Source organism: Cetorhinus maximus, chromosome 28 (assembly GCF_964194155.1).
Source record: "Cetorhinus maximus chromosome 28, sCetMax3.hap1.1, whole genome shotgun sequence".
In the NCBI taxonomy this organism is placed as follows: domain Eukaryota; kingdom Metazoa; phylum Chordata; class Chondrichthyes; order Lamniformes; family Cetorhinidae; genus Cetorhinus; species Cetorhinus maximus.
In genome coordinates this window covers 16,763,379-16,790,396 of record NC_135906.1, presented here as the reverse complement: position 1 = coordinate 16,790,396, position 27,018 = coordinate 16,763,379, and the positions used below count along the sequence as shown (strand labels likewise).

The window sequence follows — 27,018 nt, the reverse complement described above, 5'->3', positions numbered from 1 at the left end:
TCGGATCGGGATGAGGAGCGGTCAGTTTTGGATCAGGATGAGGAGCGGGCAACTTTGGATCAGGATAAGGAGTGGGCAGTTTTGGATCAGGATGAGGAGCGGGCAGTTTCAGGTCAGGATCAGGATGAGGAGCGGTCAGTTTCAGATCAGGATGAGGAATGGGCAGTTTTGGATCAGGTTGAGGGCGATCAGTTTAGGATCAGGTTGAGGAGCGGGCAATTTCGGATCGGGATGAGGAGCGGTCAGTTTAGGATCAGGATGATGAGTGGGCAATTTTGGATCAGAATGTGAATTGGGCAGGTTCAGATCAGGATGAGGATGCGGAGTGGGCAGTTTCAGGTCAGGATCAGGATGACCAGTGGGCAATTTGGGATCGGAATCGGGCTGAGGAGTGGGCAGATTCACATCAGGATGAGGAGTGGGCAGATTCACATCGGGATGAGGAGTGGGCAGTTTCGGATCAGGATGGGGAGCGGTCAGTTTTGGATCAGGATGAGGTGTGGTTAGTTTCGGATCAGGATGAGGAGCGGTCAGTTTCGGATCAGGATGAGGGGTGGTTAGTTTCGGATCAGGATGAGGAGCGGTCAGTTTCGGATCAGGATGAGGAGCAGGCATTTTTGGATCAGGGTGAGGAGTGGGCAGTTTCAGATCAGGATGAGGAGCGGTAAGTTTCGGATCAGGATGAGGAGCGGTCAGTTTCCGATCAGGATGAGGAGCGGTCAGTTTCGGATCAGGATGAGGGGTAGTTAGTTTTGGATCAGGATGAGGAGCGGTCAGTTTTGGATCAGGATGAGGAGCGGGCATTTTCGGATCAGGGTGAGGAGTGGGCAGTTTCAGATCAGGATGAGGAGCGGTCAGTTTCGTATCAGGATGAGGAGCAGTCATTTTCGGATCAGGATGAGGGGTGGTTAGTTTCGGATCAGGATGAGGAGAAGGGCAGTTTCGGATCAGGATGAGGAGCGGTCAGTTTCGGATCAGGATGAGGAGCGGTCAGTTTCGGATCAGGTTGAGTAGCGGTCAATTTCGGATCAGGATGAGCAGCGGGCAGTTTCGGATCAGGATGAGGAGCGGTCAGTTTCAGATCAGGATGAGGAGCGGTCAGTTTCGGATCAGGATGAGGGGTGGTTAGTTTCGGATCAGGATGAGGAGCGGGCAGTTTCGGATCAGGATGAGGAGCGGTCAGTTTCAGATCAGGTTGACTAGCGGTCCGTTTCGGATCAGGACGAGAAGTGGGCAACTTTGGATCAGGATGAGGAGCGGGAAATTTTGGATCAGGATGAGGATTGGGCAGTTTCCGATCAGGATCGGGATGAGGAGTGGGCAGTTTCCGATCAGGATCGGGATGAGGAGTGGGCAGATTCCGATCAGGATCGGGATGAGGAGTGGGCAGTTTCCGATCAGAATTGGGATGAGCAGTGGACAGTTTCGGATCAGGATGAGGAGTGGGCAACTTTGGATCAGGATGAGGAGCGGGAAATTTCGGATCAGGATGAGGAGCGGGCAGTTTCAGATCAGGATGAGGAGCGGGAAATTTCGGATCAGGATGAGGAGTGGGCAACTTTGGATCAGGATCAGGAGTGGGTATTTTCTGATCAGGATGAGGAGCAGTTAGCTTCCGATCAGGATCGGGATGAGCATTGGGCAGTTTCCGATCAGGATCGGGATGAGGAGTGTGCAGTTCCGATCAGGATCGGGATGAGGAGTGTGCAGTTCCGATCAGGATCGGGATGAGGAGTGGGCAGTTTCCAATCAGGATCGGGATGAGGAGTGTGCAGTTCTGATCAGGATCGGGATGAGGAGTGCGCAATTTCCGATCAGGATCGGGATGAGGTGTGCGCAGTTTCAGATCATGTTCAGGATGAGGAGCGGGCAGTTTCCGATCAGGATCGGGATGAGGAGCAGTTAGTTTACGATCAGGATCGGGATGAGGATTGGGCAGTTTCCGATCAGGATCAGGATGAGGATTGGGCAGTTTCAGGTCAAAATGAGGAGCGGGCAGTTTCCGATCAGGATCGGGGTGAGGAATGGGCAATTTTGGATCAGGATGCGGAGTGGGGAGTTTCGGATCAGGATGACGAGTGGGCAGTTTCAGTTCAGATTCAGGTGCGGGCAGTTTCCAATCGGGATCGGGATGAGGAATGTGCAGTTCCGATCAGGATCGGGATGAGGAGTGGGCAGTTTCTGATCAGGATCTGGATGAGGATTGGGCAGTTTCCGATCAGGATCGGGATGAGGATTGGGCAGTTTCCGATCAGGATTGGGATGAGGAGGGGGCAGTTTCATGAGGCAATTTTAAAGCTTGGTTGACAGAAGCTGCTTCCTGCTCTCCCTCACCATTCACTGTTAGATTCTGTTGACATCCTGATGCAGCTGAGGCCGTCTTTCTGCCTCCCTCCCTCCCCCTACCGGTCGCTGCAGCTCCACCACTGAGAGATTCTGTTCCTCACCATCTCCCCCACCCCCCACCGGACTGAGAGGTCAGGTTCGGCTCACCTCCCCTCCATCCTGGTTTGTGGAGTTGACCTCAGGGCTGAAGGGCCTGTCTACCCCCCGGCTCACCCCCCCAACTGGCCCCAGCTCCCTCCTCTTGCCCTGGCCCCCCCACCCTGGACTCCCAACCCCCACCCTGGACCCGCGCCTCACGCCCCACGCTCACTGCGGGCCCTCCTATATTACTTTGGCAGGCAGATGCTGCGTTGTGTTTGCTTTGACTTTCAGTGAGGTTAGTTCACAGGTGGAAACATTCTTCCTGACCCAGAAATGGTGATTTGTGTGGGGATTAAGCAGAGACATTGCACTGAAAGATTTACGAGCCCAGTCTGCAGGAATACACCAGGAAAATTTGACAAAACATTTCGAAGCATTGTAGATATCAAAAGCACATTGTGTGTGATGGATGCATGTGGGAAACATCCTCTTCAAGCTGCCTAATGAGTGGCTGTCTACCCCTTTGTCCAAGAGTCTGTAAATCGCCCTCCCTCTCTCAGTCTCTATCTAGCACAGCTCAGGGGAAATGTTACCTCCCCATGTGGTACTGAATCATCCAGACCAATTGTCTCTCGGTTTCATTCCCATTCTGGGCAAACACTGACCTCTGTGATCCCAAGAAATCTGCTCCCATATTTCCTGCCCTGTGATGGGGGTGTGTGTGTGCTGCCCGTCAGTTACCAAAACAATTAGTCTTTATTATGATGCTACCTGTGGTTCAATAGCTGACCCCCTCTCTCTAGGTCATTTGTTCACAGGTTGTATCCATGTTTGAGAAAGCGGGGCCCCAACATGATCCAGAGACAAGGGACGAAGGACACAGAGAAATTCCAATTTATGCAGCACTTTTCACCTGCTCTGGACTCCCAATCATTTCTCAGCCAATGAAATTCCTCAGAAAACCCAGCAATTAAATCGCGTGCACAGTGTCGCGTGAGGGGCCGAGTGCGGGGCACAGTATCGTGACAGCTTTTTAAAATATTCATTCACGGGATGTGGGCTTCGCTGGCTGGGCCAGCATTTATTGTCCATCCCTAATTGCCTTTGAGAAGGTGGTGGTGAGCTGCCTTCTTGAACTGCTGCAGTCCATGTGGTGTAGGTACACCCACAGTGCTGTTAGGGAGGGAGTTCCAGGATTTTGACCCAGTGACAGTGAAGGAACGGTGATATATTTCCAAGTCAGGATGGTGAGTGGCTTGGAGGGGAACTTGCAGGTGGTGGTGTTCCCACCTATCTGCTGCCTTTGTCCTTCTAGATTGTCGTGGTCGTGGGTTTGGAAGGTGCTGTCAAAGGAGCCTTGGTGAATTCCTGCAGTGCATCTTGTAGATGGTACACTCACTGCTGTTACTGTGCATCGGTGGTGGAGGGAGTGAATGTTTGTGGATGTGGTGCCAATCAAACAGGCTGCTTTGTCCTGGATGGTGTCGAGCTTCTTGAGTGTTGTGGGAGCTGCACTCACCCAGGCAAGTGGGGAGTATTGCATCACAATCCTGACTTGTGCCTTGTAGATGGTGGACAGGCTTTGGTGAGTCAGGAGGTAAGTTAATCGCCGCAGGATTCCTAGCCTTTGACCTGCTCTTGTAGCCACAGTATTTATATGGCTAGTCCAGTTCAGTTTCTGGTCAATGGTAACCCCCAGGATGTTGATAGTGCAGGATTCATTGAACATCAGGGGGCGATGGTTGGATTCTCTCTTGTTGGAGATTGTCATCGCCTGACACTTGTGTGGCGTGAATGTTACTTGCCACTTGTCAGCCCAAGCCTGGATATTGTCCATGTCTTCATACATACAGGCATGGACTGCTTCAGGATGTGTCAGGTCCTGTAAAGAGTGCTGAAATATAATGGATTAGTTTGGATTATGGGCCGAATTTTCTAGAATGGTGCTTGAACCCACAATGCCTCTTCAGAAGCAAGAATTCTCCCATTGAGCCGTGGCTGAGACACTTTGAGATATTCTTAAACTTCCTTGCAGACAGGAGGGAGCACAATTCTATTCCCCACCTTCCCCCCCCAGCCCGTTTGAGGATGTGAGGCAGTCTGCCCTTTGTGCTGCCCCTTCTGGTCTCTGCAGGTAAAGCTCTCCTGTACCTGATGAATCATCAGCTCAGAGCTGGGCTGAGTTTTGTTCACATTCAGCATCGTTTCTGCAACACTGAGGTATTTGGACCAGCTGATACCCGGCAGCTCTCACTGGCTAGTCATGCCAGGAATGTCGTTATGTGTCAGTGAGAGGATGTAGGATTCAGGATTCGCTTTAAATACTCCAATTCACTCATTCCATCACAAACATCCTGCAACTGCAAACGGAGCATCACTGAAATTAAAATTTGATAAAGAATTTTGGAGTGAACAATTTCGGCAGCCCCGCAGTCACCTCAGCAGGAGGACTCGTGAACACAGTTGGACGATGACCTTCCCGGTGCTGCTGGCGATTTTGATCGTTTTTCACGTTGATCTGACAGTGAAGGGATCGCTGGACACTGATCAGCATCCTCTGGGTAAGTGAGGGCCACCCTCACTCTGACACATTAACTTCACAAAGTTGGCTTGTTTCTCTGAGTCTGTGTTTGCAGGAAAGCTGTGAGTAAATGCTGAGCGACAGCTGCTGAGGTTGCCAAACCTGTAAAATACTTCACTCCACCCGAAAGTTAATCTTGGCAAAATATCATCCAAGTAACGTTTAACTTGGAGCAGGTCAATTAGTTAGTTACTTTACTTGGGGCATTACTATCGGCCTTGTTGCCTGGGCCGCGAAGGATTCGGGTCAGGGTTCCCGCTCTTAACGACTGGTTGGGAAAACATCCCCAGACTGAGGGTCTGTGGCCCCGTCAGAAAACGGTCACAGCGAGAGTCCGGGATCTCGGGAGATGAACGGCCAAAACTGACATCCCAGCAGGTGTCCCAATCTGACACTTTGCCTTCCCCTCCCACCCCGCCAGTGAGCTTCCTTGTAGCTGGGGTGTGCAGCGATGGGGAGGGGAACAGGTTCATGTTGTCACATAAGACAGCTTCCGAACTGGTGACAACACTGCTTCTCCCAGACACATCCCTCACACCCCCTGTTTACCCCCACAAAGCTAACTCATTATTCCTCTCCGCAGATGCTGTCAGACCCGCTGAGTTTTTCCAGTTATTTTTTATTTTTGTTTCAGATGTCCAGCGTCCGCAGTATTTTTGCTTTTAACTAATTAACACGTTTGTTGAAAGGAAAATTAAATGACGTTTTTTTTTTCCCCCATGTCTTTCAGAGCGAGGGGCCATCCTAGCGAGAGTCCCTAACGTCCGCTCGGATGGGGAATTCACAATTTCACCATTTCCCACATCCAGCTCGTCGCTCGAGCCACAGTCAAACCCGGGAAGAGCCCGGAGGAAACGGAAAATGTCAGTGACCAGGAAAGGTGGGGAATGGGAGGAGAGGAACTGCAGGCTCCGAGCCCTTCAGCTGCGTGTCCAGGACCTGGGCCTCGGCTACGACTCAGATGAAATTGTCCTTTTCAAGTACTGCAGCGGAAGCTGCCCCATGGCCAGGACGAACCACGACCTGACTCTTTCCTTGCTGCTGCGTAAAACGGGCTTCCTCAACCTGTCGCAGGAGAAGATTGTCAGCGACCCCTGCTGTCGCCCCACCCAGTTCAAAGACGTCACCTTCCTGGACATTGACAATCACTGGCACACGGTGGAGAAACTCTCAGCCTCTGAGTGCAGCTGCATCGGGTAACTGTCCGAGCACAGGCCAGGGGTGGGGCAAAAGAGACCAAAAGTCCCAGGACAATCAGGACCAAAGCTGGACTCAATTGCACGCAAAACCCAGACAGCCAGGCTAGTTTGGGGGGGGGGGGGGGGGCGGCAGAAAGAGTTGTAATAACAGGACAGTCCATATGGTATTAGCACAGCCACAGAACTGAGCAAGTCCCAAATCTGGGTTCAGACAAATAAAAGTTTTGTGTGGGACGAGGGTGGGGTTGATGGTGGGGGGGGGTGGGCATTTTTGGTGAACTACAGATAGTTCTGGACAGTAAAGCTCCTCTCATCAATGCTTCTTTCATGTTACTCTGGCTTCCCCCATCTTGTGCTCATGCTGTTTATTTCTTCCCCATCTCCCTCCCTGCCTAAGTCCTAATTTCCACCCCCCCTGCTCTCTCTGAATCTTGCCTCCTTTCTACCATTCACTTAATAATCTCCAGCATGTTGGTACAGAGAAGGTCAGTAATGTGCCTTGGTGGAGAAACACAGAGCAGGTCAGAGACAAAGTTCTTCACTTCCATTGGGCTCAGTTTTTTGTTACATTCAAACTTTTGTTCCAGTGAAGGGGGTGGGGGGGGAACAAATACAAGAGGGGTGGGGTTTGGCATTTTGGAGAATTACAGCCTTTCTCATTCCAGGTGTCTGACTGTGTAAAAATGATGTATTTATACTTAAAGCAATGCGCAAAGGTTTGTACTTAAAGATTCCTATTTTCTGTTTGTGGGGATGATTATATGGGCTGGGGAGAAGGAGATTGGACTGCACTGGTCCTCAGCATTTGGAGATTGGCAATGGTTTGTGGAACCTGAAATATTTATGTAACTAAATTATTTATTTATTCTAAAGGTTCTGCTGTCACAGTGCTTGAATTTATCTAAATAAAAATTGTAATATCACAAAGTCCTGATTCCAGTGTGTAATTGAAGGAGAGGGGGGAAGGACAGACAAAGAGAGAGAGGCCAAGGGAAGGTCAAGATGCACAACCCTTGGTGTTTGCTTCATTTATGTAGAATATTGGATCAGTGCAGATGACCATGGATCTATTCTGCCTCAGCCTGTGTTTGACACTGGCCCGAGCGGCAAGCTCCTGCAAATTATGGAAACTCTCCGTCCACGAGGCACCTTCTGTTCCCCAAAAAACGACTCTTCGTCTCGCAGGATCTGGTGGCTGAATCGGTAACGGGCGACCCCCCTGAAACATAACAAGGTGCTGGTGATGGAAGACAGATCAATGACTGTTACAGCCAATTTTCTCTCACGCACACACAGGTCTGACTGTTACAGCCAATATTCACACACACACACAGGTCTGACTGTTAGAATGCCTTTCTCTGCCCAGGACATTGAGGCAAGCTTTAGCCATGCGATTACCATTATATTAGTTACTCTGGAGCAGGGAGAGGGTTCACAAGAAGAAAATCCATTGACTGAATCAAAGTGGTGAGAACTGGATGTTGGGTGCATCAATGCCCACTCTGGGCAGCAGCCTCACACAGAGACCTTCTGATCCCAGACACACACACTGCAGTCTCACCTCAGGATGTAGACAGACCGTCTCTCCAGCAGTAAATCTACTCGATCCACATCATTGTCTTCACTCAATAAACGCATCACACTCCCCGATAACAGGCAGAGCCCGGCAATGGTATCCCCGCAGAACTATGAGACAGAGAGAGGAAAGGGTATAAATAACAATCCTCATACCGCAGACAAACAGTCTCCTGTTCCCACTTTCCCCATTAACCCCACGCCATAGACAGACACAGTTCCTCACCACTGCAGACGCTGAGGCAGTCTGTGCCTTTGGGACCCTTTTAGTCAGCTATCTAAAAACTTCACTTTTGCAACAATTCTTGTGAAAACTGAGGAATCTTCAACAGGGACACTCACAGAACAGATACATTTTGGTCCGAAGAATGAGCAGAGTCAATATAAAGTAGTTGGAACAATTATAAAGGGATTGCAGGAATAGAGACACCTGGTTGGGAGGAGGGGTGAGGGTGTGGTGGTGTATATACACAAATCTTTAAAGAGGGTAGGATGAGTTGAAAAGGCTCTTACGGTAATAAAGTGAAGGATTACACATGCCTTGTTAATAGAAAAATAGATTACAAAAGCAAGATTAAGTGCAATGACAGGCCTTTGGGGTGGAGATAGTTTGGGTGCAAACCAAACATATTCCCATAAGGAGCAAAGATGGGACATTGAAAGCCAGAGACTCCCCCTGGATGAGAAAGAAGATCGAGGTTAACATAAAATAGTAAAACGAGGTGTATGTCAGGTACAGAATACAACTGAAAACCAGGCAAAATATAGAGTGCGTAGGGAAACTGAAGATTGGCAAAGAGAGTGAGTATGAGGACAGAAACATAAAAGGGAACACAAAGCACTTGTATAAAAGTATAAAGATAGTTCAAGAAATGGTGAGCTGATTAGGACAGAAGAATTGCAAAATTTAATTGTAATTTGTAAAAATTGAAGTCAATGGGAATCAAGAGGAAAATTCGCCACTGGCTGGACCCCTACCTAGCACAAAGGAAGATTGTGGTTGTGTTTGTTGGAAGTCAATTATCGCAGGCCCAGGACATAGCTGCAGGAATTGGTCAGGGTTGCAAACAACAGACTTAGTCAGGAAATAGAAGATTAAAGGGACAGTGGTAATTTTGGTGAATAATCGAAGGATGGGGGGCAGACTGTAGAGGTGAACATGTGTTTTTCTGACTGGATAGAAGCCTGCAGTGGGTTCCTCCAGGGGTCAGTGTTCGGGTGGTTATTTTTCTGGTTATATACAAGTGACCTGGACTTAGGTACAGGGTGTACACTTTCAAAGTTTACCAGTGATAGGAAACTTGGCCACATAGTAAGTAGTGAAGAGCATTGTAGCAAACCTCAGGAGTTCACAGACAGACTGGTGAGATTGGCAGACACATGGCAGATTCTAATTAATATGGATAAGTGTGAAGAGGTGTACCTTAGGAGAGACGGTATAAGGAGAAACTCTTTCTAGCAGGGTTGAGGGGGGATCGCTAGCCAGAGGAAATAGACTTAAAGTGATTGGAAAAAGAACTGGAAGCGACATGAGGAAATTAATGTTAGGCAATGAGTTCTGATGATCTGGAATTAACTGCAAGGACAGTGCAAGTGCATAAAAGGAAAGCTTTCAAAAGGAAATTGGATAAATACTTGAAAGGGAGAGATGTGCAGCAAAAGGAATCGAACAAATAACAACCCTGCCATTGCATTTGGTGTGGTATCAACATTATCATGTGCTTCTGATATTTACCTTCACACTGTCCACATGGGGATTGATGAAACCAGTTTTCTCAAGGTCCAGCACATGTACCATTGAGAGCTGGGGGACTCCCGGAGAAAACGCAATATCCCGCAGCCGCTGCACAATAGATTCACTCTGCTCAGTCCAATGTGATTTTTCTATCTCACGGTATCCATGGATTACCTTGTGTCAAACACATTGAAAAATCAATTAAAAATCAGACCACTACAGCGGACATTCTCCTTAAAGATAAAGGATGGAACACCAGGAATACTTGAGTCACAATCTCAACTTCCACTGCACTGTTGCCGAGTCAGTACTGAGGGAGTGCTGCATTGTCAGAGGGTCAGTACTGAGGGAGTGCTGCATTGTCAGAGGGTCAGTACTGAGGGAGTGCTGCACAGTCACAGGGTCAGTACTGAGGGAGTGCTGCACTGTCAGAGGGTCAGTACTGAGGGAGCGCTGCACTGTCAGAGGGTCAGTACTGAGGGAGTGCGGCACTGTCAGACGGCCTGTACTGAGGGAGTGCTGCACTGTCAGGGTCAGTACTGAGAGAGTGCCGCATTGTCAGAGGGTCAGTACTGAGGGAGTGCTGCACTGTCAAAGGGTCAGTACTGAGGGGGTTTCAGGCCCGGGAGCTGCTCCTCGGCCCCCGGGTGGAGGTTGAAGCTGCGGCCGGACCTGGTCCCAATGCTCCCGCTGGTATCGCTGCCTCTGGAGCCGCGGTTCCAGCTCCCGGAGAATCGCCGCCTCCTCCTCCGGGCTGATGAACTCCTGGCGCAGCTCCACATCCCGGGACACCCGCTCCAGCACCGCGGGGTTAGAGCCCAGCAGGTGCGGGAGGCCCGAGGCTGCGTGCGGCCTCCTCCCGCCGAAAGGCCTCAACCACCGGAAACTCCTCCGCATGGGCGCCGCCATCTTGGAACGGAGCGCCGCATTGTGGGATCGGCGCGTGCGCACTGCTCACAAATGCCCTCCGACCTCTATCCCTTGCTGTAGGTTCACTCTGCCCCCATCTACCTTTATCTTTCAGTAATGAGAAAACAACCACCAGGAACAAATATTCATTTCCAAACGGCCCCTCCTTATAACCTCTCCCCTCTGACCCTCCCAGGTCCCCTTTCCCCATAATCTCTACTCTCTGACTGTACCCTGTGACCTTTCCCCTGTGACCCCTCCTCACGTTCCCATGACTGACCCTATGAGTCCAGCTGGGATTGGCCACTCGGTTGGGGGGGGGGGGGGGTCACTATCTCTGCCCCAGTTCAGAGCCCCAGATCCAGGGGAAACTGGAAATTCAGGATTGATGGCAGCAAATTGTAGGAATGAAGTGGACAGTCCCTCTGGGTTTTTATTAGTCTCTCTGGGTTTTTATTAGTCTCTCTGGGTTTTTTATTACAGTCTCTCTGGGTTTTTTATTAGTCTCTCTGGGTTTTTATTAGTCTCTCTGGGTTTTTTATTACCGTCCCTCTGGGTTTTTATTACAGTCTCTCTGGGTTTTTATTAGTCTCTCTGGGTTTTTATTACAGTCTCTCTGGGTTTTTATTAGTCCCTCTGGGTTTTTATTACAGTCTCTCTGGGTTTTTATTAGTCTCTCTGGGTTTTTATTAGTCCCTCTGGGTTTTTATTACAGTCTCTCTGGGTTTTTATTAGTCTCTCTGGGTTTTTATTAGTCTCTCTGGGTTTTTATTACAGTCTCTCTGGGTTTTTATTAGTCTCTCGGTTTTTTATTACAGTCCCTCTGGGTTTTTATTACAGTCCCTCTGGGTTTTTTATTACAGTCTCTGATTTTTTTTATTACAGTCCCTCTGGGTTTTTTTATTACAATCTCTCTGATTTTTTTTATTACAGTCCCTCTGGGTTTTTTTATTACAATCTCTCTGATTTTTTTTATTACAGTCTCTCTGATTTTTTTTATTATAGTCCATCTGTTTTTTTTTATTACAGTCTCTCTGGTTGGTGAACTAAGGGTTGAATGGTGAATATTGCCCTGGGCACTGGCAGGGATGGGAAATTTCCAACAACTTTTGAATTACGGGAATTCGCTGTTTTTAATTTTTTTTTCCAGCCTTGGCCGCCAACTGCTCCAATGTGGTCAGAGCCGGAAAATCTCTCCCTCTGCCAAACACGAGGCCGGGGGGCAGACTGGAGGGAGCCGTCACTCACCCTTCCCCCAAGAGGATAAACTCTGCTGCTGGCTGCCTGGTGGAGCTGCGCTGTTCAGCAAGCTGACCAGGGAAAGCAGCACCGAGGCAAAGCCTAATACACACGTTTTTTTTTGTTCTCTGAAAGACTTGGAAAAAGTGACTGCAGGGAAAGTAAATGAAGATATGTCAAAACTGGAAATTGTGCAGTGTGTTACTTATTAATTTGTCACTGCGAAAGAGAGTGATATGTTTAAACCTGTGCACCTGAAGGAACGTGTGAAGGTTGATTACCTCTGATCTCCAGCATTATAAGGAATAACAGAATTCTTTTGCAGCATTGAAAAAAGCTCACAAGAGCTTTATTCTTCATGTCTTTATTCAGTGAGATGTTAGACTGTAACTAGCTTTAAAATGCAAGATGTTGCAATACTTGACCATTGCAAAGAAAAAAAACTCAAGACATAAGGATCTTTCTTAAACAATGTAACATTTTGCATATTGAGAATCAAACAGTGTGAAACATGTTATTCATTAGCCAAAGTACTTTTACTATTGCTGAAAAAAAGAGACACAATGTTTTTCTTCTTGTACTCATCAGGACACTTGCAAGAATACCAATGTAAGGGGGAAAACAACAATTTATACTGTATGTGAAGAGAGTGCTGATTGGTTGGTAAGTAGCATTGCCATGGAAAATGCTCCACTGATGGTGACTGACAGTTAACTGCCAAGTATTGTTTGAAACTTAAACCAAACAGCATGTCCCAGCCACTGTTTGCAACAGGCAAGGTACAAACCATAGCCCGTGTTTGCAAAGCTCAAAGTACAGTGTCCAACATTAGAAGTGATTCTGTGATTGGACAACATTTGCTAAATAACCCTCAGTGTGCTAAGAATTACGCTGACAACCAATCAGTTGGTCGCGCAGTGTGGTGCATTTGCGTGTACTGGAAGCTACATATATTAATACACAGGGCCGTTTGTTGCAGACAGAAAGAGCATGTACACACATTGTGCCTGTTTCAGCTAAACAAAATAAGGGACAGCCATTCGCTGACTCATTCCTCAGGGTAATACCTTGACCCATCAGGGTCAAGCTGCCTGGTTTAAATCTCAAACAATGCTTGCCAGTTAGCTGTCAGTCCCCTTCAGTGGTGCATTCTCAATGGCTACGCCACTTGCCAACCAATCAGCACTCTCTTCACATACAGTATAAATTGTTGATTTCCGCTTATATTGGTATTCTTGCAATGTGTCCTGATGAGTTCAAAAGGAAAAGCTTCGACATGTCTCTTTTTTCAGCAATACCCCAGTTCTGTACTATCAAACGACAAAGTACTTTTAGGAAATAGACTCAGAACAACCTGGTTTAGATGAATTAGTATTCTAAAATGAATCTGACAACTAGCTCCTGCTGCTAATTCACATTTGTACCTTTTTTGTTTACAAAACGAGTTCCTCATTGAATCAAGTCCGAATGAGAATTCTTGCAAAACAGGAGGAAACGGAAATGTTAAGGGACACAGTACGACAAGCTACCCAGGAGGGAGCAGAGCAGCCTGAGGCTCAGCTGATTCAGTGAATTGGTGCCAGTTTTCAGCCACGGTGAAATTTCAGAGTGACAGGCCGAGTCTGAGCCCTCATTGTGACCCCCCCCCCCCGCCACCCCCCTCAATGTGCTTCAAGTCACAATTAAAAAGTAATTGTAAAGCTGATCAGAGCTGCTAAATTAGATTTTATTTCCAAGTTTGAGTAAGTTTATTTGTTCAACAATCTCACAGCTTCTCCCCTGATCTTTGTACAACACAAACCATGTCCAGGGAAGAAGAAGGGTTTTATCATGTCTGCTGCCCTGGGAGTGAGGGGGAAGGTGGGTCAAGTCTGCTATCAAGACGGCGACTTGGGAGGGGGGGGCATCTGTGGCCATAACCAAGTAGAGGAGAGGGCAGGTTACCGATGGAGGAAGGGAGAGATGCAAGTGTGATGGTTGGGCGTGGCCGCGGTACCAGTCATTCCTGGGAGGGGCCTGGCCCGTTGCCATGGTGTTACCAGGGTGAGAGAGGGGCCTGACCCATTACCATGGTGTTACCGGGGTGAGGGAGGGGCCTGGCCCGTTACCATGGTGTTACCGGGGTGAGGGAGGGGCCTGGCCCATTACCATGGTGTTACCGGGGTGAGGGAGGGGCCTGGCCCGTTACCATGGTGTTACCGGGGTGAGGGAGGGGCCTGGCCCGTTACCATGGCGGGGACATGGGTTGCGGGTTCTGCAGGTATGACATCACCACTGCTGAAATTGACAACCTGAAAAACAAAGAGGTGAAAGGTCAGGGCTCGCAGCAATAACACGTCACAAATCACAAAGATGGTCTCCCAGCACCTGCACCTGACATTCTCCCTCAACAAAACCCTCTAAACCACCTCCTTACCCTCCCCAAGGCACCAATACCCTCACCATGGCCCTTCCAGCCCTGCATCAAATCCAGCAACAACTTATTTCTCAATGTGCTTCAGAAGGGCAGTGCTGAGGGCTCACCTGGGGGATCAGTACTGAGGGAGCGCTGGGGGGAGGGGAGGTCAGTACTGAGGGAGTGCTGGGGGTGGGGTGGGGGTCAGCGCTGAGGGAGCAGGGGGGGTGGGGGGGGAGAGAGGGTCAGCGCTGAGGGACCGCGGGGGCGTGGGACAGCGCTGAGTGAGCGCCGTGTGCAGGGGAGGTCAGTACTGAGGGAGGGGTGAGGTGGGGGTCAACGCTGAGGGAGCGCCGGGGGGAGGGTCAGCACTGAGACAGCGCTGGGGGGGTCAGTACTAAGGGAGCACTGGGGGGGGGGGGGGGGGGGGGGTGGGACAGCGCTGAGTGAGCGCTGCACCGTTGGTGGTAACAACTTGTGGATGAGATGTTCAATCCCAAACCCGTGTCTGTCCTCTCAGGTTAAAGGTTAGAAGAGCTGGGGCGTGGGGTGTTGGATGGTAAGGGGCAGGGGCAGGGGGTGTCCTGAGGCCAATACTTTACCTGCAATCGACATTGGTGGATATAGATAAAATGTTCATTTATTTGATTTCTCCGACAGCTGTTCTGTGGGAGCTTTCTGTGTGAGGGCCGACTGGCATTTCCTGCATTGTAACAGTTTCTTAAAGTGCATCATCGACTGAGAAATGTTTGTGACATTTGAAGCTGAAATGAATGAGAATAAAAGGAAAAGGTTTCACATACATGAAGCTGCTCATCATTTGTTTGGTGTCTTCTGAGCTGCGCGAGTTTGCAAAACTGATAAAGGAGCAGTAGACAGCAATCCAGGCACACCACTTCAACTAGAGACAGTGAGAGGGAGAGAGACATCAATCCCTGGGCACTGCAAACACATCCCATATCAAACCCCAACCCCAAACTACACCCGGATCAAAGCCCAACCCCAAACTATACCCGGATCCAACCCCAAACTACACCCGTATCAAACCCCTACCCCAACCCCAAACTACACCCGGATCAAACCCCAACCCCAAACTACACCCGGATCAAACCCCAACCCCAAACTACACCCGGATCAAACCCCAACCCCAAACTACACCCGGATCAAACCCCAACCCCAAACTACACCCGGATCAAACCCCAACCCCAAACTACACCCGGATCAAACCCCAACCCCAAACTACACCCGGATCAAACCCCAACCCCAAACTACACCCGGATCAAACCCCAACCCCAAACTACACCCGGATCAAACCCCAACCCCAAACTACACCCGGATCAAACCCCAACCCCAAACTACACCCGGATCAAACCCCAACCCCAAACTACACCCGGATCAAACCCCAACCCCAACCTACACCCGGATCAAACCCCGACCCCAAACTACACCCGGATCAAACCCCGACCCCAAACTACACCCGGATCAAACCCCGACCCCAAACTACACCCGGATCAAACCCCAACCCCAAACTACACCCGGATCAAACCCCAACCCCAAACTACACCCGGATCAAACCCCAACCCCAAACTACACCCGGATCAAACCCCAACCCCAAACTACACCCGGATCAAACCCCAACTACACCCAGATCAAACCCCAACCCCAAACTACACCCGGATCAAACCCCAACCCCAAACTACACCCGGATCAAACCCCAACCCCAAACTATACCCGGATCAAACCCCGACCCCAAACTACACCCGTACCAAACCCCGAACCCAAACTACAGACGTATCAAACCCCGACCCCAAACTACACCCGTATCAAACCCCGACCCCAAGCTACACCCGTATCAAACCCCAACCCCAAACTACACCCGGATCAAACCCCAACCCCAAACTACACCCATATCAAACCCCAACCCCAAACTACACCCGTATCAAACCCCAACCACAAACTACCCCCGTATCAAACCCCAACCACAAACTACCCCAGTATCAAATCCCAACCCCAAACTACACCCGTATCAAACCCCAACCCCAATCTACCCCCATATCAAACCCCAAACTACACCCGTATCAAACCCCAACCCCAAACTACACCCGTATCAAACCCCAACCTACGCCCGTTTCAGACCCCAAGAAGCAGCAATGTCAGACTAAAGACAATAGACCCCACAACCCTCAAATTAAGGTGGGAGAAATCTGCCTAGAGTTCTGTTTGTCAGGTTGCTGTGTGGTTCTCTGGATTAGGCTCATAGCCTGGTTCCTTTTACCGTGAAGCTCAACAGGGAGCGAGCACTCAGAATCACCACTCAGGAAGAGAGAAGGAAAGGATGGGATGGGAGTACCTTTAACATCAGACCACACATGCTGAAGATCATCCCAAGCAGGTTCATATAATCAGGAGTTGGATCCTCTAGGGTTGGGTTATTATCACTGGCGGGTGGTTTGTACCTGGAATTAAATGAACAAGTTTCAGAGATTAAGGTTGAAAGATGAGCAACACAGAACCTTTCTCATATATACATGCAGCACTACACAATGACAGACCAGTCACCACCTACACTTTACCCCAGTGTTATACAGTGGCAGACCTGTCCTCACCAGAACTGTACACCAGTGCTATACAATAACAAAGACCTGTCCTCGCCAGTACTGTAGCTCAGCATTATACAGTGACAGATCTGTCCACACCAGTACCTTACCCCAGCATTATCCAATGACAGACCTGTCCCCACCAGCACTGTACCCCAGTGTTATCCAGTGACAGACCTGTCCCCACCAGCACTGTACCCGTGTTATCCAGTGACAGACCTGTCCCCACCAGCACTGTACCCCAGTGTTGTACAGTGACAGACCTGTACCACCTATACTTTACCCCAGTGTTGCACAGTGACAGATCTATCCGCACTAGTATTTGTACCCAAGTGTTGCAGTGATAGACCTGCCCACACTAGTACTCTACCCCAATGTTGTACAGAGACATACCTGTCCTCACAAGTATTGTACCCCAGTGTTATACAGTGATGGACCTGTCCCCACCAGTACTGTACCCCATTGTTATACATTGGCAGACCTGTATCCACCAGCATGGTATCCCAGTGTTATAGCGTGACAGACCTGCCCCACCAGTACTCTGCCCCAGCATTATACAAAGGCAGAGCTCTACCCTTCAGCAAGTGTATTTCTTATATTTAAGTGGGACAGAACATGTCCAGTGAATTATAGACCAATCATCTTAACCTAGTGGTTAGGAAAAATAATGAAATCCTTACTAAGAGAGAGAATGGAAGAACACCTAGAAATGAGAAATACAATAATGAATAGCCAGCATGGAATTCAAAAGGGTAAATCTTGCTTGATCAACCTTGTTAAATTTTTAGAGGAGATAATAGAGAGAGTAGACAATGTTAATACTGTACATGTAATTTGTCTAGATTTTCAAATGGCCTTCGATAAGGTGCCTCATAATAGACTAATGGATAAGGTCAGAGAATGTGAAGTCCGGGGACAAGTGGCAGAATGGGTTGCGAGCTGGCTTCAGGACAGAAAAGGCAAAGCAAGCATTAGGTTTAATATCTAGATGGGATAGAATTGTAAAGTAAGGAAATTATGGGGCCTGTCTCAAACCTTGGTTAGAGCACAGTTAGGGAGTACTGCAATAGTTCTGGCCATCATATATTTATTTAAAAAAAAAAGGGCTGGAGAGGGCGCGGAGCAGATTTCCATGGATGATTCCAGAGATGTGCAGGTTTACACATCAGGAAATGACTGACAGGCTGGGGGTCTCTCCCTCTCCTGAAAGGGGCCGAGGGATCACCGAATATCGGTCTTTATAATGAGGAGATTCTACTGAGCGGCTCCAGGGGGAAGGTTTCCTCCTGCGGAGAAGAGCAGGGCTAGAGGCCGTCAACATAAGGGTCAGCAGGAAATCCAAGCGGGAATTCAGGAGAAACCTCTTCAGCCGGAGAGTGGGGCTCACAACCACAGGGAGTGGGTGACATGAAGGGTGTCCATGGGTTAAAGGGGGGGAGGGGGAGGAAGGACAAGTGTATTGGGGGGGGTGGGGGGAGATTGGGATGAGGAAATATTGTGGGGGGGGGGGTGACTCGAGTGGAGAATAACCCCCGCCCCGGGGGGGGGGGGGGGACAGACCCGGATCTCGGTCCGGATTCTCTCTCTGGGCTTCACCTGAGGATTTTGTTCGGCCGCCGCGGATCCGCCATCTTGCCGCAGCCTCCGTGACCTTCACCCGGAACCGGAAATCTGTCCGTATTTTCGGCGATGGCGTTTCCGGCTCCCCGGCCTCAGGCTCCGCGGTTCCCGAACCGGCAGCTCCGGACTTTCCCGTGCGGACAGGGGGCCGTCCGGGCCGTTCGCTTCAACGGTAACCCAACCCTCCGACACTAATTCCCCCCGCCCCGGGCGCGAGCGGCCGCGGATTCTTAAAGGCCCCGGGCTGGAGTCAGCGCCCACAGCGGCCGGAGGATCAAACTGCAGGAAGCACGGTCCCGCCTCCAAACCCCACCCCCCTCCCAAAATACCCCCTTGTATACCCCTCCCCAAAACCCACCCCAAAATACCCCTCCCCAAAACCCACCCCAAAATACCCCCTTGTATACTCCTCCCCAAAACCCACCCCAAAATACCCCTCCCCAAAATACCCCCTTGTATACCACTCCCCAAAACCCACCCCAAAATACCCCCTTGTATACCCCTCCCCAAAACCCACCCCAATATACCCCTCCCCAAAACCCACCCCAAAATACCCCCTTGTATACTCCTCCCCAACCCCAAATATACCCCTTCCCAACGCCAAATATACCCCTCCCCAAAACCCCAACATACCCCTCCCCAAAACCCCAGCCCCCAATATACCCCTCCCCAAAACCTCAACCCCCAATATACTCCTCCTCAAAACCCCAGCCCCCAATATACCCTCCCCCAAACCCCAATATACCCTCCCCAAAACCCACCCCAAAATACCCCCTTGTATACTCCTCCCCAACCCCAAATATACCCCTTCCCAATGCCAAATATACCCCTCCCCAAAACCCCAACCCCCAATATACCCTCCCCAAAACCCCAACCCCCAATATACCCCTCCCCAAAACCTCAACCCCCAATATACTCCTCCTCAAAACCCCAGCCCCCAATATACCCTCCCCCAAACCCCAATATACCCTCCCCAAAACCCCAACCCCCAATATACTCCACCCCAACCTCCAATATACCCCCTTGTTTACCCCTCCCCAACCCCCAATATACCCTCTTGTATACCCCTCCCCAAAATCCCAACCCCTAATATACCCCCTTGTATACCCCTCCCCAACACCCCAACCCCCAATATACCCTCTTGTATACCCCTCCCCAAAACCCTAACTCCCAATATACCTCCTTGTATACCCCTCCCCAAACCCCAACACTCAATATACCCCCTTGTATACCCCTCCCCAAAACCCCAACCTCCAATATAACCCCTTGTATACCCCTCCCCAAAACCCCAACCCTCAATATACCCCCTTGTATTCCCCTCCCCAAATCCCAATCCCCTTGTATACCCATCCCCAAAACCCCAACCCCAATATACCCCAGATATTCCCTTCCCCAAAACTCCCAACCCCCAATTTACCCCCTTGTATACCCCTCCCCAAAACCCCAATATACCCTCTCGTATACCCCTCTCCAAAACTCACTACTCCCAATATATCCCCTTGTATACCCCTCCCCAAAATCCCTACCCCCTTGTTTACCCCTCACTCAAACCCTAACTCCAAATATACCCCCTTGTATAGCTCTCCCCAACCCCAAATATACCCATTGTGTACCCCTCCCCAAAACCCCCAAACCCCACTTTGCCCCCATGTATACCCCTCCACAAAACCCCCAGCCCCCAATATAACCCCTTGTATACCCTCCCCAACACCCACCCAAATCTACCCTCTTGTATACCCCTCCCTAAAATCCCCAGTCCCCAATATACCCCCATGTATACCACACCCCAAAACCCCCAACCCCAAATATAATCCCTTATATATCCCTCCCCAAATAAACCCACCCCCCTGTATATACCCCCGTATGTACCTTTCTCCCACAAACACCCTTTTCTCCCAAACCCTATCCTCCTGCTGATCCAGACAGTGCCAATTCCAGAGGTGATGTGCTCGTGCTGGATAGTTAAGATATTTATTGTTCAGTGTATTTGGGTGGTGTTTAGTGACAGTGTGTTTGGATGGTATTTAGGGACACTGTATTTGGGTGGTATTTAGGGACATTTATTTGGGTGGTGTTTAGGGAGAGTGTGTTTGGGTGATGTTTAGGGACAGTGTCTTTGGGTGGTATTTAGGGACAGTGTGTTTGGTTGGTATTTAGGGACACTGTATTTGGGTAGTATTTAGGGACATCTATTTGGGTGGTCTTAAGGGAGAGTGTGTTTGGGTGATGTTTAGGGACAGTGTCTTTGGGTGGTATTTAGGACACTGTATTTGGTAGCTATGATATTCTCTCTTCTATTCCAGCGGATGGTAATTACTGTCTAACCTGCGGCAGTGACAAATCCCTAAAGCTGTGGAATCCACATCGAGGAACTCTTCTAAAGACCTACGCTGGCCATGGATACGAGGTTCTAGATTCTGCTGGGTAAGACCCTCACTGTCACCTTCATCCCAATTTACACAGTGAACAGCATTGTCTGAGGGTAATGGATGATGCTGTTGTCATACCCTGCAGACCAATTGTCCTAAACACAATTTCCAGAAGGCATTCTTTAAGGTGCACATAAAAGGTTATTGCCCAAGGTAGGAGCTCACGGTATTGGAGGTAATTTATTAGCATGGATTGAGGATTGGTTAACACACAGAAGACAGAGTCGGGATTAATGGGTCTTTTTCAGGTTGGAAAGACGTAACTAGTGGAGTGCCACAAGGATCAGTCCTAGGGCCTCAATTATTTACATCTATATTAGTGACTTGTAGGAGGGGGCAAGTGTAATGTTTCCAAATTTGCTGACGATACAAAAATAGGTGGGAGGGCATGTTGTGATGAGGGCATAAGGAATCTGCAAGGGGATATAGACAGGTTGAATGAGTGGGCAAAAACTTGGCAGATGGAATTTAATGTAGGAAAGTGTGAGGTCATGCACTTTGGTAGGAAGAATCAAAAAGCAGACTATTATCCCAAGAAAGTGCAGCACAGAGGGATCTGGGTGTTCTTGTGCATGAAACACAAAATGTTAGTATGCAGGGGCAGCAAGTAATTAAGAAGGCAAATGGAATTTTGGCCTGTATTGCTAGGGGGTTGGAGTTTAAAAATAGGGAAGTCTTGTTGCAACTGTACAGGGTGTTGGTGAGGCCGCACCTGGAGTACTGCGTACAGTTTTGGTCCCCGTATTTAAGAAAGGATACACTGGCATTGGAGGCAGTTCAAAAGAGATTCACTAGGCTGATTCCTGGGATGAAGGAGTTGACTTATCAAGAACAGCTAAACAGGCTAGGCCTTTATTCATTAAAGGTTAGAAGAATGAGGGGTGATCTTATTGAAACGTACAAGATTCTGAGGGGGCTTGACAGGGTAGATGCCAAGAAGATGTTTCTACTAGTGGGGGAGTCTCGAACTAGGGGACATTATTACAGAATAAGGGGACAATCATTTAAAACTGAGATGCGAAGGAATTTCTTCTCTGAGGGTAGTGAATGTCTAGAATTCTCTACACCAGAGAGGTGTGGAGGCTAGATCACTGAAGTTATTTAAAGAGGAGGTAGATAGATTTTTGGAATATCGGGGAGTTGAGGGCTATGAGGAGCTGGCATGAAAGAGGAGCTGATGCCTGGGACAGATCAGCCAAGATGTTAATGAATGGCTTGAGGGGCTGAATGGCCTACTCCTGCTCCTATTTTGTTCTTATGGTCAATGTTTTCTCCTCTCTATCAGGTGCTGACTTGCTGGCTGCTATCCAGTGTCTCACTGTTGAGTCCCAAGTCTACCCAGGAAAATCTCCACAGACACAGCTTTTATAACAATTCACTGAAAGAGCTGGCACAGCAGTGATGGGCTGAATGGCCCCCTGCACTGTGCTGGTTATCCTTTCCCCATCCCAAACCCACATTTTCCTTTTACATTTGTATTGGTTTTGATGTGGACGTGACCCCAGCCCATGACTTTTGCCCCCAGGGTCAGCTGGTGCTCAGCCCCCTGACCTTTAGCCCTGTGAATTGGAGTGTGGGGTCGAATATTGGCCTGAGCTTTCTGCAAATATTCCTGCTCCAGGTTCCCTTTGATTCACTCATACTCTGACTTCTCATTTCCCTCAGCTCCTGTGATAATAGCCAGATCTGCTCATGTGGAGCCGATAAAACTGTCATCCTGTGGGATGTGGCGACGGGGCGGCTGGTCCGGAAATTCCGGGGTCACGGAGGGGTAAGAAAGCTGTTTGGTAAATAAACAGAGCACTGTGGAAATATATCACCATTGCTTCACTGTCGCTGGGTCAAAATCCTGGAACTCCCTCCCTAACAGCACTGTGGGTGTACCTACACCACAGGGACTGCAGCGGTTCAAGAAAGCAGCTCACCACCACCTTCTCAAGGGCAACTAGGGGCGGGCAATAAATGCTGGCCCAGCCAGCGAATCCTGTGAATTAATAAAAAAAGTCAATCAACAACCTTACCTACCAGATCTGGAATAGTGTTGGCGGGAAGGAGGGGCCAGGGATGTCATTAGCCAACTCACTGACCGTTTTCCCGCACCTGCTGCTATGGAGATTTAATCGGTGATCCTGCCAATGGGTCAAAATCCTGGAACTCCCTCCCTAACAGCACTGTGGGTGTACCCACACCACATGGACTGCAAGAAGACAGCTCACCACCACCTTCTCAAGGGCAATTAGGGATGGGAAATAAATGCTGGCCCAGCCAGCGATACCCACGTCCCACAAACGAATTTTTAAAGTCGTCTTATCCCCACTTTGTACAGGTTTTCTGTTGTAAGCCCTTCCCCACCTTTAGAATCCTCTTCAAAGCTAACCGTCGAATATCATCTTCACTCACCTAACTCTGCTCTTGCTCATTGCCCTCTTTCCTTCAAATGCCACTCATTGTTCCCCTCTGTTTTTTTTTACAGAAAGTGAACTGTGTTCAATTCAACGAGGAGTCAACTGTCATTGTTTCAGGTGAATGTTGGGCTTCCTGTGGGATCCAGTCAGGGCACACAGGCGACACACTTCCACCTTTCACAACCCTGGCCTTAAATCAATCTGTGACTTTGCTTCACCTGCTATTGAATAGAGTGGGTGGTGGACGGGATGTAGTGGGCAGAGGTCAGTGGGTCAAAAGGCAGGGGTCAGCGGGCAGGGGGGCAGGTACAGGAATATTACTTGCTTCCTCCCCTCCGTATTATGCAGTGTGTCTAGTTAGTGAGGCTGATGTCAGTTCTTTTGTTTTACATTGTTCGTGTCCTCACAAGGACAGCCCCTCCTAGTGTGAGAAATTAGATAGTGCAACTTAACAACAGGAATCAGCCATTCTGCCCCTTGAGCCTGTTGTACTGTTCAGTCTGATCCTTTCAGCTTACTTCATCAATTGTTTTTACTGGGAGTTAGCTGCAGGTTCTAATCTCCCCACTTGTTTACATTTTGATGCTGTGTTAACATTGCACACTGACTAACCGGAGAATCTGATTGCAGGTTCCATCGATACCTCGATTCGATGCTGGGACTGTCGCTCACGGACATCGGAGCCCATTCAAATCTTAAATGAAGCGAAGGATGGGATTTCCAGTGTGAAAGTTTCAGACCATGAAATTCTGTCAGGGTGGGTGAACAGCAAATCCAGTCATAGATACAGATCAAAACCCCCAGTGTACAGGAGTGGTTGGCTTGAGATTTAGTGAGTCTTGTGTAACTAGTAGATTTGCTGTGCATCATAACAGCTTCATGTTGTTTCAGGTCCGTTGATGGACGGGTTCGGAGATATGATCTACGGATGGGACAACTGTTTGCAGATTTCATTGGAAGTAAGTCAAGATGGCGAATATTAAATCTTAACAGGATGGAATCATATCAGCTCACATTGATAGTCTGCATCTCTCAGTTCTAAAGAGTCAGTGTGCGGATCTCAGTGCGTGACAGTCAGTGTGTGTATCTCAGTGTGTGACAGTCAGTGTGCGTCTCTCAGTGTGTGACAGTCAGTGTGTGTATCTCAGTGCGTGACAGTCAGTGTGTGTATATCAGTGCGTGACAGTCAGTGTGCGTATATCAGTGTGTGACAGTCAGTGTGTATCTCAGTGCGTGACAGTCAGTGTGCGTATATCAGTGTGTGACAGTCAGTGTGTATCTCAGTGCGTGACAGTCAGTGTGCGTATATCAGTGTGTGACAGTCAGTGTGCATATCTCAGTGCGTGACAGTCAGTGTGTGTATATCAGTGCGTGACAGTCAGTGTGTGTATATCAGTGCGTGACAGTCAGTGTGTGTATATCAGTGCGTGACAGTCAGTGTGCATATCTCAGTGCGTGACAGTCAGTGTGCATATCTCAGTGCGTGACAGTCAGTGTGTGTATCTCAGTACTTGACAGTATCTCAATGCTAGTGTGTGTTGCTATCAGTGCTGCAGACAGTCAGCATGTCTCTATCACAGACAGACTTTATTTTCCTCTCTCACAGGTCCGATATCAAGTGTATGTTTCAGCAGGGATGGTCAGTGTTCGCTCAGCTCGAGCCTGGATTCCACACTGCGCCTGTTGGATAAGGAGACTGGGGAGCTCCTTGGCGAGTAAGTGAAATCCTGTATTAGTCATCTCCTGAGACAGGTGAACCAAAGGCAGAATCAAACATCAACTGCCCCCAAAAGCAGTTTTTCTCAGTTGCCCTCTAGGGAACACGGGCCAACCTGCCCTTCTCCCCTAACCAAAGGCAGAGATGATAGTTCAGGTCACTCAGCGCTGACCAGGGGTTTGCACAGTTCACAGGGGGGAATTGCACTGAGAGATATTATTGGTGTTTTGCAGTTCCCTGTCAGTGATATCCCTCTCACTCTTGTTCCTGTGCCACTCCTGATGTGAGATTCCCTGCTTTCCATTGCTCCAGTGAGTGGAGACTCTCTCATTTCTCTATGATTTCCCCCTAGTCCCATATTGTCCTAATCAGAAAGCTGGGACTACAACTTGCACAGGAATTTGACAACTTTAATAGAGATGGGAAGAGGGAGATTCAGCTCCCCGGGCTTGTTTGAATCACCAAAATTAAGCTTGTGATTGGCCGAGAGTGGTTGCCTTTCCCCTGGTCCCAAAGTGGATGCACTGCCATGTCATCAGCCAGCAGTATTTGAGTGACTGACTTGCTTTGAAACCTAGCAACGAGACAGGTGGCTGAACTAAACCCCATTCTCCAGACACTGAACTTGAGTTTCACTTTGTTTCAACAGCTATACAGGACACAAGAACACAGAATACAAGCTGGATTGCTGCTTCAATGAGTCTGACACACACGTGGTGAGCGGTTCCGAGGATGGGCTTGTCTATTTCTGGGATCTGGTCGAGGTGAGCAGAACCTCCACACATTGACTTATTATCCTGATTACTTCTGGTGCCAGCTCCTGGGGATTCTCCATTGAGAAGAAAAGGCTGAGGGGAGATTTGATTGAGGTATTCAAAATCATGAAGGATTTGGACAGAGTAGATAGGGAGAAATTGTTCCCATTGTCGGACGGATCGAGAACCAGAGGGCACAGATTTAAGGTCATAAGAAGTGATGGAGATATGAGGAGAAACTTCTTCACACAGCGAGTGGTTAGGATCTGGAATGTGCTGCCTGACTGTGGTGGAAGCAGGTTCGATCGAGGCATTCAAAAGGGAACTAGACTGTTATCTGAAAAGGAAAAATGTGCAGGGATACGGGGAGAAGGCATGGGAGTATTGGCACTAGGTGAATTGTTCCTGCAGAGGGCCAACATGGACATGATGGGCTGATTGGCCTCTTTCTCTGATGTAACTATTCCATGATTTTAGGAGTGGATTTGGTTGAGTTAGACAACCTGCACGGTCTAGACTCACACAGAAGGAATGGTTATTGGATGAGGTACAGGAGTGGCACCTGGCAGCCTCAGTCACAAAGTTGTGAACTTAAGTTCCACTTCAGAGATTTAAGCAGGTAATCCAGGATCAAACTCTAGTGCCTCACTGAGAGACTGTGCCCTGTCTGCTCTCTCAGGTGGGTGTAAAAGGTGCCATAGCATTATTTGAGAATAGCAGGGGAGTTCAACCTGGTACCTTGATCCTCAACCAACATCACTAACAGCTTACCTTGTCATTATCAGGTTGCTGTGTGTGGGATCTTGCTGTGCAGATTATCAGCCACGTTCCTGACAGTACAAAGTGACATGCTTGGTAATTAATTGTCTGCAAAGCTCTTTGGGATGTGTGGAGCTGGTTGTTGGTGGATGTTCTATTTTAAATATGCTGTACTTTTTTGGTTGCAGGGATCCTGTGCTGTCACTCTACCCGTTGGGAAGGGTGTAGTGCAGTCACTGAGCTACCATCCCACACAGTCCTGTTTGCTCACTGCCACCCAGGGTGCTGTCCAGCTCTGGGGAGACGAGAGCTATGAGGCAGACACACAGAGCACCTCTTGACCATCACCAGGCCCACGTATTTTGCCACGGTCACTGGTTACAGGGGCTAAAGGGCAGGACAGAAGCTCTCTCTTGAGCCTCACTCCCAAACAAGCACGCGGAGAGATGAGATCAAAGAGTGAGCCACACATTCACAACCAGGACGATGATGGGGATAACGGCACAAGGACTCTTCATCTGTCTTTGAGAATCTCTTGTCCATGTTTTTTTTTAAATTTTTTTGCGAATAAAATTATTCCTTTCAGAGCTGGCTGAGGTTCACTGTGATGTGAGTTAATTTGTGTTTTTAATGTCAGGATTCCCTGTGGAGAAAAAAAAAGCCTCAACAAGTTCAA

The 27,018-nt window shown here is 48.9% G+C and overlaps 4 protein-coding genes across 4 annotated transcripts in view; 2 read left to right on the top strand and 2 right to left on the bottom strand.

The window, feature by feature from the left end:
* gtf2f1 (general transcription factor IIF, polypeptide 1) overlaps window positions 1-6,404 on the top strand; it is an 87,255-nt gene extending 80,851 nt beyond the window's left edge. Inside the window, exon 15 of the mRNA XM_078531277.1 lies at window positions 5,739-6,404. The gene's annotated coding sequence lies outside the window, so the exon portion shown is untranslated. The remainder of the gene's footprint in view (window positions 1-5,738) is intronic.
* A 643-nt stretch (window positions 6,405-7,047) lies between these two features.
* alkbh7 (alkB homolog 7) lies at window positions 7,048-10,454 on the bottom strand. The gene is made up of 4 exons (XM_078531282.1): window positions 10,190-10,454; window positions 9,518-9,691; window positions 7,769-7,893; window positions 7,048-7,426 (listed from the first exon to the last, which is right to left on the bottom strand). The coding sequence occupies exons 1-4, from the start codon at window positions 10,424-10,426 to the stop codon at window positions 7,285-7,287; spliced, it is 678 nt and encodes a 225-aa protein (XP_078387408.1). The 5' UTR covers window positions 10,427-10,454; the 3' UTR covers window positions 7,048-7,284.
* A 2,916-nt stretch (window positions 10,455-13,370) lies between these two features.
* On the bottom strand, window positions 13,371-18,546 carry wdr83os (WD repeat domain 83 opposite strand). Its single transcript, XM_078531273.1, has 4 exons — window positions 18,254-18,546; window positions 16,411-16,516; window positions 14,864-14,961; window positions 13,371-13,956 (listed from the first exon to the last, which is right to left on the bottom strand). The coding sequence occupies exons 1-4, from the start codon at window positions 18,286-18,288 to the stop codon at window positions 13,890-13,892; spliced, it is 306 nt and encodes a 101-aa protein (XP_078387399.1). The 5' UTR covers window positions 18,289-18,546; the 3' UTR covers window positions 13,371-13,889.
* wdr83 (WD repeat domain containing 83) lies at window positions 18,337-26,933 on the top strand. Its single transcript, XM_078531272.1, has 9 exons — window positions 18,337-18,449; window positions 20,581-20,701; window positions 22,372-22,477; window positions 23,180-23,228; window positions 23,742-23,868; window positions 24,003-24,070; window positions 24,718-24,826; window positions 25,478-25,592; window positions 26,531-26,933. Exons 1-9 carry the CDS (start codon window positions 18,347-18,349, stop codon window positions 26,681-26,683), a joined length of 951 nt encoding a protein of 316 aa, XP_078387398.1. The 5' UTR covers window positions 18,337-18,346; the 3' UTR covers window positions 26,684-26,933.
* Window positions 26,934-27,018: the final 85 nt, after the last annotated feature.

Excerpts from the sequence above, each read along its gene's own strand:
- alkbh7 (XM_078531282.1), bottom strand. The coding sequence starts at position 10,426 with ATGGCGGCGCCCATGCGGAGGAGTTTCCGGTGGTTGAGGCCTTTCGGC. Across the intron at positions 7,894-9,517 it reads CCCATGTGGACAGTGTGAAG|TTCTGCGGGGATACCATTGC; the intron begins GTAAATATCAGA and ends TCTGTCTCATAG. Across the intron at positions 7,427-7,768 it reads CGGTCTGTCTACATCCTGAG|GGGGGTCGCCCGTTACCGAT; the intron begins GTGAGACTGCAG and ends GTTATGTTTCAG.
- wdr83os (XM_078531273.1), bottom strand. The coding sequence starts at position 18,288 with ATGGCGGATCCGCGGCGGCCGAACAAAATCCTCAG. Across the intron at positions 14,962-16,410 it reads TGTGTGGTCTGATGTTAAAG|TTGAAGTGGTGTGCCTGGAT; the intron begins GTACTCCCATCC and ends CACTGTCTCTAG. Across the intron at positions 13,957-14,863 it reads CAAATGATGAGCAGCTTCAT|GTTGTCAATTTCAGCAGTGG; the intron begins GTATGTGAAACC and ends TTTGTTTTTCAG.
- wdr83 (XM_078531272.1), top strand. The coding sequence starts at position 18,347 with ATGGCGTTTCCGGCTCCCCGGCCTCAGGCTCCGCGGTTCCCGAACCGG. Across the intron at positions 22,478-23,179 it reads AATTCCGGGGTCACGGAGGG|AAAGTGAACTGTGTTCAATT; the intron begins GTAAGAAAGCTG and ends TTTTTTTTACAG. Across the intron at positions 24,071-24,717 it reads GTTTGCAGATTTCATTGGAA|GTCCGATATCAAGTGTATGT; the intron begins GTAAGTCAAGAT and ends CCTCTCTCACAG.